The sequence below is a fragment of the Cyprinodon variegatus genome, unplaced genomic scaffold (assembly GCF_000732505.1).
Source record: "Cyprinodon variegatus isolate N-32 unplaced genomic scaffold, C_variegatus-1.0 Scaffold861, whole genome shotgun sequence".
Classification (NCBI taxonomy): domain Eukaryota; kingdom Metazoa; phylum Chordata; class Actinopteri; order Cyprinodontiformes; family Cyprinodontidae; genus Cyprinodon; species Cyprinodon variegatus.
This window is the reverse complement of record NW_015151314.1, coordinates 88,286-101,362: the sequence shown is the minus strand read 5'-3', so window position 1 is coordinate 101,362 and position 13,077 is coordinate 88,286. Positions and strand designations below refer to the sequence as shown.

At 47.6% G+C, this 13,077-nt stretch overlaps 2 protein-coding genes across 3 annotated transcripts in view; both read left to right on the top strand.

The window, feature by feature from the left end:
• The window catches only part of fam131a (family with sequence similarity 131 member A), a 16,667-nt gene extending 12,440 nt beyond the window's left edge, over window positions 1-4,227 (top strand). For both annotated transcript variants that reach the window (XM_015397421.1, XM_015397420.1), the window contains exons 2-5: window positions 235-328; window positions 418-600; window positions 2,686-2,817; window positions 3,248-4,227. In XM_015397421.1, the coding sequence (XP_015252907.1) occupies window positions 259-328; window positions 418-600; window positions 2,686-2,817; window positions 3,248-3,861 (999 nt within the window). In that variant the 5' untranslated portion in view covers window positions 235-258 and the 3' untranslated portion in view covers window positions 3,862-4,227. The remainder of the gene's footprint in view (window positions 1-234; window positions 329-417; window positions 601-2,685; window positions 2,818-3,247) is intronic.
• Window positions 4,228-9,408: 5,181 nt separating this feature from the next.
• LOC107099347 (heat shock protein beta-7-like) lies at window positions 9,409-12,963 on the top strand. The gene is made up of 3 exons (XM_015397426.1): window positions 9,409-9,646; window positions 12,181-12,332; window positions 12,488-12,963. The coding sequence occupies exons 1-3, from the start codon at window positions 9,409-9,411 to the stop codon at window positions 12,659-12,661; spliced, it is 564 nt and encodes a 187-aa protein (XP_015252912.1). The 3' UTR covers window positions 12,662-12,963.
• Window positions 12,964-13,077: the final 114 nt, after the last annotated feature.

Genomic DNA, 13,077 nt, shown 5'->3' with positions numbered 1-13,077 from the left:
CGTGCAGAGAGGATCGCGCTAAAGCAGCAATCTCTTGAATGGTTAGAGCTCTCCTTGATTTTGGAAGCATTTCAGTGATGTCATCAGCATTCACCTGAAAACAGAAGGAAAAATGGGTGAGCCTCCAACTCAACAGGAATGTGAGGCACATCTGGAACCAGCCACATCTGGATCCAGATGTGCCTCACATTCCTGTTGAGTTGGAGGCTCACCCATTTTTCCTTCTGTTTTCAGGTGAATGCTGATGACATCACTGAAATGCTTCCAAAATCAAGGAGAGCTCTAACCATTCAAGAGATTGCTGCTTTAGCGCGATCCTCTCTGCACGGTAATTGCTTCTTCTCAGAACAAAGCTGCATCTGAATCTGCATCCAAACTGATCCAGCTTTAACATCTTTGCTCTTATGTGACCTGCAGGGATTTCACAGGTTGTCAAGGACCATGTGACCAAGCCTACCGCCATGGCGCAGGGAAGAGTAGCCCACCTGATAGAGTGGAAAGGTTGGTGCAAGCCTATGGACACGCCGGCAGCCCTGGAGTCGGACTTTAACTCGTACTCTGATCTCAGTGAGGGAGAGCAGGAGGCCCGCTTTGCTGCTGGTAAGATCTGTTTATTAGATGGAGTTGTTGCTCCGCCCCTAATCCAAGTCTTTTCCTTGTTTTTATTTGAACAATTACCTGAAAGGATGGGTCAGCGCTAATCTACTTCACCTGCTCTAGATCTATAGCTCCTGTCTTTGTTAAACACAGCAGGGTAACCAGATCAGCCCCCCCCCTCTTTCTCCCTGTTCATTATCTCCTCTCTTAGCTCCTCCACCCGCTCTGCCCCTCTTTAACACTCCTCTTTGTCCTCTCTAACACTCTAACGTCTGTTTTTCCGTCTGTCCATCCATGGGTCGCTCGCTGCATTGCAGACTCTCAAGGTTAATTTGCACAGTCAGCTTTTGCCGCTGGCTGCTGCCTTCATGACGGAGCAGTTTTCTCTGATCTGCTTCCTCTAGCTCTGCTCCCTCTGTTCTGCTCTCTGATTGGATGTTTCCTGTTCTGCATTCATCTGTTCACACATTAATTATTTGCACCCCTGCTGACAGTTAATTGTTTAAAAGTCTTTTGCTTGAACAACAGAAGTCAGATTAATTGTTGGTCAATAACATTTCTGCTCTTTGACCCCTTTTACTGAATCAGGGATCCTGTTTTATGCCCCCCTCCCTTCAGTTCAGCTCAGATCTGATCTGCAGGGTTTATATCTACGTTATAGGTTGTGAATTGGCGCTTTAGAAAAAAGTGGAATTGAATAGAATGTGTTCATGCATCCAATAAACCCTTTCCTTTAACTTATCAAATGATCCATGTTGTCCCGCTGCTGCTTCAACCATTCCAAACCGGGACGTCCAGCAGTGATGAAAGGCAGCGCAGGACGACGGCGTACGCACAGCCGCTGCCTGTTGGTCGGGGGGGGGGGGGGGGGGGGGGCATCATAGCCACGTGTCCCTACCAAGAATCTGAGTTGATATTAGGATACGAAACTAGTCCCAATTAAACATGCTACGCTGAAACAGGTGGAAGCTGCTGATTGTAGTTCTATAAAGAACTACAGTCAGGAAGTATTTTTAGAATTAAACAATATTTAATTGTAAAGGATTAAACAGTTTATGCTGATGAAGATTCTACGTCATCCAGGTCATTCCGTAAAAGTTTAAAAAACTGCTCTAAGTGGGTTCCTCTGTCAGCTAACAGCCTGTTTTAGAGTCTCTATACTTCAGTTAACGATGAAACAATTACTAAATTAATTGATTATTTCAATAATTGATTAATCTGATGAATACTTTAAATAGTTTGGGCCTTAGATAAAATACATGAAATGGGATAAACAGAGGAACTAAAGCCCAGATCTACAGCTTTTATAAATTCATATTTTAAACGCTCAGTGTCACTTCCTCTTCTAGTTCCACTGCTCATATAAATACAATAGATTTATTTACGTCACTTTAATCTATTATTTTGCTTTGTTTAATGATAAAGAGAAAGCATATAAAAGATAACAGCAGGTTTTACTTCTGTTTACCTCAATTATACCACAATTCTACAGGTTCAAATAAAAATCCAGGATAAATCCTCAGACATAAATGAAAGAGCGTCCAGCCCGATGGTCTGCTCAGGGAAACCCCGCCCCCAGCTTCCTGCTGCCGCTCTGTTCTCCAATCAGGTTATTGGCATCATGGCCGCACAGAGGAAGGCGCTGGGACGCTGGAACCGACACAGAGGAAGCAGCTAAAGACGGCAAAGGGAGACAATCCGGCGGGTGACCTCAGTTCTCCTAAATCAGCCATCATCAGCAGTTAGCCCTGTTTAACCTGGGGAGGGCGCCAGAGAGACGCTTTTAGATGCAAAAACAGGATTTTGTGCATTAAAGTATCAAATGAATGCCGGTTCCCTCAGCTTTGATCCCCACAGTGAAACATTTCATGTCTTTGGTAGATGAGAGGAAACGCCGAGTCTCACTGATCCATCCAGCAGCTTTTTACTTTCTCAGGAATGATGTTGTGTTCACTAACCTGTTCACTACAACAGAAGGCTGCTGCTCTAACCTGGAGCTGCACTGACGCCCAGTCACAATGCAGCCTCCTTGTTACCATGCCAACCCTGTGATTGACACCAGCTCATGTGTGCATCGGGTGTGTGCAGGTGTGGCGGAGCAGTTTGCCATCGCCGAGGCAAAGCTGAGGGCCTGGTCCTCGGTGGACGGCGACGAGTCCAACGATGACTCATATGATGAAGACTTCCTCCCTGCCAGCGAGCCCGCCACGCAGAGCACAGGTACCCCCCCATCCCGCCTCCCTCTCTTTGTCCCACTGCCCCAGTTTCCATGTTCCTGTCTGTGCGGTTCGATGCTCTGCTGCAGGTCGAATATCACTTCCTTTGCTGCAGAGGCTGCATCTGTGTCAGCATTGTGTGTTAGTGGGTTAGAAAGGCACCCGGCTCCTCAGCTTTCATCTTTATTACACTCATGCAGTCCTGCAGCAAACGAGTTACAGCAGCCTTCTACTCGCCGCATCTTGCAGACTAATGATGATAAATGAGGATCTAGAATCTCTGTCTTAGTTTCCAGCTGCTTCATAATGAAATCGATTAGATCATTTTTATTACTCTTTTGTTTTTCATCTCCATGAAATGTTGCAGTGAGTCTGCAGACAGAGTGAAGCCTGACAGGAGCGGCTCTAACCATGGATCCTGCTTTTCTCTGCAGAGCTGTCAGCTTACCCGCCGTACCTGAAGGAGCTGATCCACAGCCAGCTGTGCCAGCAGCTGGGCCTGCGGAGGCCCTGCTCTGACAGCGCAGCAGAGATCGGAGAGGGAGGGGGCAGCAGGGAGCCCTCCCCCACGGCCGGCTCTCCGGACACGCTGTGCTCCAGCCTCTGCAGCCTGGATGAGCAGCACCCGCTGCTGCGAGACCTGGGGAGACAGCGCAGCAAAAACGCAAAGAACAACGCCGCTGAGCTCGCTGCCAAGATCCTGTCTGCGCTGCATGGAGGGGAGGAGCTGCTGGCCCGCCTCCAGAGGGCGGGGCATGGCGGGGGGGGCCGGGGGAGCAGGTCCTATGGAGGTCAGGACTCCCCTTGCTACTCCATGTCTTATTCTGAAACCTACCTGTCGCCCGGCGAGGATGATGACAGCCCCTGCAAGGACTACGAAGGCAGCCTGTGCCCTGAGGAGGCAGAAGGCCGGGGGGGGCAGTACCCCCCAGGCTATGACCCCCGCAGGAGGGTGTCTGATGTGGCCTCCTCAGGGGTCGTTTCCCTGGACGAAGAGGAGGAAGAGGAGGAAGAGGTGGAGAGAGCAGGAGCTCCCAAAAACCCATAAGTGACCTAAGCATGTGGGCGGGGCCAGCAGCTGCTCCCCTCTTCATCATGGTGGGAGGAGTTTGCCCCCCAGTGACCTTTGCCTTATGGCGGCAGCGTCCCGCCCTCCTCTCCATGGTTCAGGTGTTCGCTGAGCGGACGGAGCAGCAGAAGGTCCAAACATCTGACCTGCATGAGCTGACCTGGACTGAAGCACGTTTCCTGACCCCCCCGGGTCCTGGCACCCCCCCTGCATCCTTCTGGGCATTGCTTGCAGAATATGCCAAACTATTTAACCCTTTCATTCTCTGCGAGTCTAAACAAAGCAACAGTTGGTTCCCATTGCTGTCAATCTCCTGGGTTCCGTTCTTCATGGTGGACTGTTTCCTCCCGTTTCCTCCTGTTTCCTGCCGTTTCCTGCCGTTTCCTCCCGTTTCCTCCTGTTTCCTCCCGTTTCCTCCCGTTTCCTCCCGTTTCCTCCTCTCGGCAGGAACCTGGAAGACAACGAAGATTTGCCGTCAGCGTTCAGCAGCGAGCCACAGAAACAGACTGAAGATTTTTCTATATTTTTGTATGCATCGTCTTGCTTTGATCTTTGCCTATGCGGCTGCCGGTGAATGTGTTTTTTTGCACGACGCTAATGTGGCTGTAGATTCTCCTGTTCTTCGTTATCACTGTGTGATATAGTCTACTGGGAAAAAACAATCCAAATGTGAACTGGTTTTTTAGAGGAAACTGTGAAACAATCATTTTCTGTCATGCCCCCCCCCCCCGGCGCCTGCAGAAAGGCGTTTTAATGTGTCGCATTCAGAGCCTCCATCTCCATGTTGAAGTTCTCAAAAGGTGTTTCACAAACTCAGGAAAAGCTGTGGATGAATGCGCTGCAGAGCCGGTTCCATGGAATTCCAGAGCCCATTCCATCGAATTCCAGAGCCCATTCCATGGAATTCCAGAGCAGGTTCCATTGAATTCCAGAACTGGTTCCATGGAATTCCAGAGTCGGTTCCATGGAATTCCAAAGCCCGTTCCATGGAATTCCAGAACCGGTTCCATGGAATTCCAGAGTCCGCTCCATGGAATTCCAGAGCCGGTTCCATGGAATTCCAGAGTCGGTTCCATAGAATTCCAAAGCCCGTTCCATGGAATTCCAGAACCGGTTCCATGGAATTCCAGAGTCCGCTCCATGGAATTCCAGAGCCGGTTCCATAGAATCAGCCGTGGTTTGGAGGCTGCTAGGATTCCTCCTCCTTTAGCCATTAGAGACACAGAGCGGTGGTTAGCTAGCCCGCTAGCAGCTGAAGGATCAGACGCTCAGTTTTAGTTTGAAACAGAAACAATTAATTTTTGTTGACGTTTCAGTTCTACTGCGTATTCTAACATGGGCAGACTGGGAGATGTAACTGGGAGATGTAACTGGGAGATGTAATTGGGATGTGTAATTGGGATATGTGACTGGGATATGTAACTGGGATATGTAACTGGGATATGTAACTGGGATATGTAACTGGGATATGTAACTGGGATGTGTAACTGGGAGATGTAACTGGGATATGTATCCCATAATATGAACCCACGGGGCAAAGACTCAGCTTCAACATCAGGAATGAACTGGAACCAGATTTCGACGTTAGGCGGCGTTAAATCTACGCTTCACCTCGACTGAAACGTCTCAGTCTGCTTCAGAATCTTTGCGTCATTGCCATGGTAACCTGCTCATCATGTGAACCCCCCCCCCTTCTCTTTGGACCAGAGCAGACTGGTTCCCTCAGCATGTGTTTGTGTTTGACGTTTTTTGTGAAGTTGTGCATCAGATTGTTCGCCGTGATGTCATCCGGCGCTCCAAGCTGGAACCGTAAATTCATTCCAAAATCCTCCGACGCAGAAATTCCCTTTAAGCGTCTCTCAGGCCGGCGAGCCGCTGCCTTTCATAGAGGCGCCTGGTGAGACTGCAACATCTCAGGGGGAACCATTGAAGCTGTGCCTTCATACATCACCTTTGACCTCTCCCACACATCATCATCATCATCATCATCAGACACAGCAAAGGGCAGCGGTTGGACAGGAAACCCTGATGCTGCTCCTTCATCAGGTTTGTTTGACACTGCAGGCCGTGTGATGGCGGCGAGGTGAGGTCATCGGAGCGTAGTGACGCCAGCGGGCCATTGTTCGTCCCCGTTAGCGTCTCTATCAGCTGTCCTTTACTCTGCACGTCTGTCAAACGTCTCCATCTTTGTCCCTCCGGTCTGCATCATCGCTCAGACGTCCGAGGAGCTCGGCGCTGTCGTCTGACACCGTTTGTCCTCTCTGGGGTGAAGCCGATGAGCCGCTGATACAGCCTGATGAATGCGTTCCCTCTCCCACCGCCTCTCCTCTCTGTCTCTGTCCTTTGTCTTCATTCTGCCGCCTACAGTCTTTTTCTGTCCCTCAGTCTCTCCATCCGTCCCCACGGGGGGCTTATTACGTCATTATCAGGACATTTAAGTGCCACCTTTGCCGAAAGGCAATTATCCTGCGATTAGAGAAGCGACTGAACATCAGGAGAAGCGAATCTCTCCTCTTTTCTCCTTTTTCTCCTTCAGTCCATCTGCTCTCTCCTCTCCTCTCTCTCCTCAAACCCTCCTCTCCTCCAAATGGCAGCTTTTAAGCTCCGCTGCCCCAGAAGCGCTGCTCTCTGTTTGAAAGCGATGAGACGCCGGGTGTCCTCGCTCAGAGACGCCGGGTGTCCTCTCTCAGAGACGCCGGGTGTCCTCGCTCAGAGACGCCGGGTGTCCTCGCTCAGAGACGCCGGGTGTCCTCGCTCAGAGACGCCGGGTGTCCTCGCTCAGAGACGCCGGGTGTCCTCGCTCAGAGACGCCTCCCTCTCCACGCCGTGCTTCTCCTCGGTGGGATCGTTATCTGCTCCACATTCAGTGGGTCTGAGGGAACAGCTTCTATAAAAAGACATCCAAACATGTGTTGGTCAGCGTGGAGGCAGCAGAGATGCTCACATGGGGGCCCCTGAGGCCCTATAACCTACTTAGCATTTCTAAACAAAGCCTGGGGGCCGACCCCCCCCCCCATTGGCTGATTGGGTCAGAAGCCGAGTAGAACCTGTTTCTGACCCCAATCAGTTCCAATCTGAAGGAGGAAGGCCCTCAGAGCAGAACAGCAAGAGGGCCAAAGCCATAACCCCCCCCCATACACCCCCCATGTAGACCCCCCCATACACCCCCCAGGTAGAAACCAACAGGCTCCATCCTAAACCCACAGCTAAATGGCCGAGGAACAGGGAGGGGTCATCAGTCGGTCCTCACAGGTCACTAATCCATTACCACACACACAGCGAGTGGGCGGGGCTTAATTTCATCATCGCGGCAGCCCCTCCCACTTCCTGCTTCCTGTCCAGATCTCAGTTTCTCTCCTTCTTGGCTGAATGTAATTATTTAATTATTGTTATCTTGGATTGAAAATGAAAATATTTGTTTGATGCATCTGATATTAAAATAAATAAAATATTGCTAATGTTCTCAGAATCTGCTCCTCATGTCTTTACTGATGAAAGCTGGACGCCATCAGAGATGATTGGAGCTCTGCTGGACGCCATCCGATCCCATCCTTCCCGGGAACGCCGAGTAAATCCCAGGAAGGTTTACAGAAAATGATCCGTTTTCTAACAAGATTCATATAAAAACTGTTTGAATGTTAAAGTTTTTGCTTATTTTAAGAGTTGATGTCTTAAAGGCTCCAACTTTTACTGATTTTTAAACCTTTTCACAGAAACATCTGCAGCTTCTTTTGGTCTAAAATGCTGAGAAAGGAAACAGAAATAAAACTTCTTTGTTTGTTTGCTGTTTTATTTAGAAATAATTCGCTCTACAACATTTTCCTGATTTCACCTGAATCTCAGCTAAATATGGAAATCCAGGAAATGGGAGGAGCGTCTGGAACTGGTTCAGGGTTTCTGGGTGAAAAGGCTTCAGATCTGATCAATGAATGTTTAACATGAACGCAGACGTCAGAGCAAACGGCTGAAGCTCCTGTACTCAGATCTATAGAACTGCAGAGGTAGAAGTTTTCTTGCTGATTTCGTTGGTTTTTCTACATGTAAACGTTGCAGATCATCAGAATCCTTTTACCACCAGAGGTTAATAAATAAAGATATTTTTAAAGTGTTAATTTAATTTATTGAATAGAGGAACCATCTGATCCAGCCTGTTGACCTCTGACCCTAAACGCTGCGAGGAGAACAGGGAACTCTGCTCCTTTATGGGTAGCTCCATACTTTGACTAGGCCGCTCTAACAGCTCATTCACTGATGCTGCAGATTCTGCTTCACGATTTTCTGTTGGAGAGATTTTCTCCATCCAGATCCTGATGCAGCAAACTGGCCCCAAACCGACACCACCAGCACCATCACCAGCAGCACCACCATCACCAGCAGCACCATCACCAGCAGCAGCAGCACCAGCAGCAGCAGCACTACCATCACCAGCAGCACCAACAGCACCACCATCACCAGCACTAGCAGCACCACCATCACCAGCACCATCACCAACAGCACCACCACCACCACCATCACCACCACCAGCAGCAGCAGCACCACCACCAGCAGCAGCAGCACCACCAGAACCACCAGAATCTGACCATGGTCACACAGTTCATGGTGGTCTGTGTTGATGGTGGTCTGTGTTGATGGTGGTCTGTGTTCATGGTGGTCTGTGTTGATGGTGGTCTGTGTTGATGGTGGTCTGTGTTGATGGTGGTCTGTCTTCATGGTGGTCTGTGTTCATGGTGGTCTGTGTTCATGGTGGTCTGTGTCCATGGTGGTCTGTGTTGATGGTGGTCTGTGTTCATGGTGGTCTGTGTTCATGGTGGTCTGTGTCCATGGTGGTCTGTGTTCATGGTGGTCTGTGTTCATGGTGGTCTGTATTGAGGGAGCAGCCGCCTCTATGCTAATAACCGCTGGAGATTAGCACCTTTAGTGATGGGATGGAAATAAGACTTTATTGGTTAAAATCACTGCAGATCAAAGAACAGCCTCACTTTAAACCCAGGTCAGGCAGAGGCTGGGCCGGGTCCAAACCAGAACCCAGACAGGGAGGGTCCCAGCAGACCGGACTGAAGGTCAGTCAGCAGCTCAGTTTCAGACTGTTCTTTCAGGTTATTATTTAGGTTGGATTTTTTTGGAGGATTGCTGTCAGTCTGGAAATGGAGGCTAGATTCAGACCTGATGGGAAAGATTTCCACCAACAAACTGAGAACAGAGAGAAGAGGTAGGTAGACCCCCCACCCCCCTGATCCAGCCATGTCTGGATCAGTGCAGGTCTGCAGGATGGAGGACCTGACCTCTGCTTTCTATTTCTGCCTGCATGCCACAAACGCTGTTCTCTTATCTCTGTGTGTGACAGCAGCAAGCGGCCGGAGCTCCTTATCGTTTCGTCCGTTACTCTCTTGGTTGAAGTGCTTAAACAAACAACCATCTAAGGGTAAAGCCGGCGCCGTGTCCCAGAATGCAGCAGGCTTTATTTAAGCCGCTGTAGGGTTAATAGGAGGCTGATCTGAGCTCCGTCAGAGGACAGAGGTGGACCTCATGGCATCGCTGATGACTTCCAGTCAGAGATCTTCTTCATCGTATCGCTCCTCATCACGTTATAGCGCCTCCAGCTCCTATCGATCCGATGGATCCCAGGACGGATCCTCCCATTCTCTTTTTGAGCCTTTTATCGACTCTGCCAAATGCTCTGGTCTGTTTGGAGAGGGGGGCCCCGGGGGGCCCGACAGTCTGCCCCACTTCAGCACACTCAGCAGGCCGTCCTCTGGACCTCCAGGTGAGGAAACAATCTGCTGGTTTAGTCCTTTAGAGAACATAGAGGAGAAGCCGATTCATCAGTTTTAGAGCTTCTCCAGGTTTAATTAAGCAGTTTTACAGAAAACTGAGTTTTCTAAACCTGAAATCAGGGAAACTCAGAGGTTTCACAAAGAGACGTTCCGCATCCTCTGTTTCTGTTGCCATAGTAACATCCTCCCATAGCTAGCCTGGTCAGCAGCAGTCTGTCTCCGCTCTCCTTACAGCCAATCACGCTGCTTTATTTCCTGATTTAGTCAGATTTATGTCATCATTTTGTTCATAAAAAAATAAAAAATCATTCACTAGGTCAGTTAGACACATTAGGTTTAAAAACAAACATTGCATGTCCATTTGACGAGGATTTAATTAAAGATTCATCTGGATTAATTCACAGAGAATGAAATATTTATAGGGAGATGATTCAACAACTCAGTGACCGGAGGGGAGATTTATCTTTGATTTGTTTAATATGAGCAACATGTGGCTCGTTTTATTTATTTATTTTTAGAGTATATGAAGAACTAATAAAATAATTTTCAGATTAGACATAAATAGATTAATTGATTCCACAGGGAATGACTTTAGGGTTAGGATTCACTGGATGATAACAGCCTACTGGGCCTAGTGGTAAAATCTGAAGCCGTTCTATGGGACTGATAGCCGCTAATAACGATCATTTATTGGGATGAAAACATCTGGAACAGCTGCAAACAGACACTGATTTACTGTGGAGAATAAGAACCAAACTGAGGAGGAACCCATGAGACGATGAACAGGTCCTATAGATCGGAACATTTTCACCTGCTGCCAGATGATTTCACCTAAATACAAACATTTATCCACCACTGTTCAAGAAAAAACCCCGTAATATTAGAAACATCAGGCTATTAGTTTTACTGATACAGTAGTGGCCATTAAAAACCACCCTTCCCAGTCAAGGACCAGCCGAATGGCGGCTCACTTCCCTCCAACTTCCAGCCACTGGCCTTCTGCTATTGTTTCACTCTGACTCCACCCCTTCACTGAATTACAGCGTCTGACCAGCAGATGGCGCTTCTCTTTAGATCTTAATGTCCACAAATCATGACAGGAAGAATATTTTAGTACAAAGATTGATGTTTAAAAAGGAATTATAGGGGACCATCCAAGGACCATCCAAGGACCAGTCAAGGGCCATCCAAGGACCAGCCAAGGACCATCCAAGGACCAGTCAAGGACCGGCCAAGGACCAGCCAAGGACCAGTCAAGGACCGGCCAAGGACCAGCCAAGGACCAGTCAAGGACCGGCCAAGGACCAGCCAAGGACCAGTGGGGACATTTTGAATGGCTACTGCTGTATGATTTCAAACAAAATGACATTCTCCACATCTAGAATAAACATTCTGGATTTCTAGAAATTAATTTCAGATCTGCATATTCCTAATATTACTGGTCAGCATTTGTATTATTTTAATTATGAAAAAATGTTTTTCAGATTTCATAAATAGATTTTCAGTCCAGCTGATAAATGTCAGAACGGCCACTTAACATGCGGAAACATTTCTAGATATATAAAACTTCATTCTTACTGGTGTAGTTTTTCTTTTTTTTACTTTCTAAATTTCAGTTTGTGCAACAAAAATGTTATTTATTAAATATATTATTATAGTTGTTTATAGGAGTGTGACTTTGATCAGCAAGAATCTTATTTTAGTGATCTGCAGATGGAACAACAGAGAAGAGAGTGCTTTGAATAAATGTAAAAACGGCCTGCCATAGCCCACTTCATATAAACTCGTTAACTCGAGCAACAATCTTCTTCTTCCTCTCCTTTGCAGCTGTTTCTCTGTCTTTTAAACACATTCTCTGTTTTATTTTCATTTCTGCATTAAATCTCTACTTCCAGTGGGGTGAAACGGGCACTTCCTGTTGTCTGTTGTCATGGCGACTCGTGGCATTGATAATGATAATGGCTTTTCAAACTTGTTACGTACGTGTTAAACTCTGAGTGGACCTGGTCAGAGTTGATTGAGCTACTTGATAGCAGCTTATATGAAACCGAACCCTCAGAGTTCCTGACTTTAGGCTAGATCAATTTAGAGCTCAGGATTTAAACCTGAGTTTGTTAAACCTGCTTCGTGAAACGGACCCTGGTTTCCTAATGGCTTATTGGAGAGTTAGGCTCAGACTAAACCGATGGGTTTAGGGGATTACTTTGGGTCGTTGTGTCAATGATTCTGATTGAAGTAAAAACCTTCTGTTGATTTTGTGTTTGAACAGTTTTTAGTAGAAATTAAACCAGTTCTAAAGGACGTTGCTAAAGTTGATATAAATATTGACCAAAGTTTTGTTTTCTTCCTGAAAGATTTGCTCTGTTATAAAACCTGCTAAAATATATTTATAAAACACGCTAATGCAAATGCTATCTGTGTAAAAGTTCTATTCACAGATCTAACAGTCGTTATCTGCAAAGCTCTGCTTATTCTGTGTTATATAGCTCTGTGTTAACCTCAGGAGGCTCTGCTTCTCCTGTAGGTGGCGCTGTAACGAGCTGGCCCAGCGGGGCAGGAAGTGGGCCGGGTTGCCTCGCTGACTCCTACTGCATGACGGCCGACCTCCGCCAGTTTGAGCCTCATGACGTGGTGGTGATGGCCTACGGCCACCATGTGGTCGTCCACGCACAGAGGGTCAGTATGTCACTTCCTGTAGAAAAAAACTCTGATTGCTGCTGGCTTATTGTCCATCAGCCATGGCTGCGGGGGCCGCACTGAGGTCATCCTTATGTCCAATGAGGGACATAAGTCTCCTCCTCCTCTGCTGATGTTCTGCTCTCCTCCTTCAGGTTCTGGATGATGGGAGCGTCGGTAACACCTTCACCCGTAAAACCTCCTTCCCAGAGGACATGGACCCCTTGTCTCTCAGTGGGACCCTGAACCCAGAGGGGACCCTCAGGGTCACCGTATGCCGGACCACCGAGGCCCTGGGGCCTGCCCGTCACAGCAAGGCTGACCTCTGACCCCTCCTCTTTGGGACATAGATAGCAGTTATCTAGATGTGTGCTGACTTTTTCATCAAGTTTGTAAAAATATAAAAAAATGTTCCAGAAATTCATGGTTTCTGTTTTGTGCTGAGTTCATCTGAAACTTTAAACAGGAATAAACTGAACCTGAAGATCTATAGAGCAGCTGATGGTTCAGCTTCCAGTTATACTCCTGGGGAGGAGGTGCTGACTAAACACTGGAGGAGCAGTTCAGAGGAGCATGGTCCTCAAACATCTGCTGAGGATGAAGCTCTGAATAAAGGAACATTTTTGGAATGTCTGGATTCTGATTTTCCTGAATTTATCAAACTTTTTTTTTTCTCAAACAAGGTTAGATGATTAAAGGAAAAGTCGCTCATATTCAGAATCAAACTTCTGAAAGTTCTTTAAAT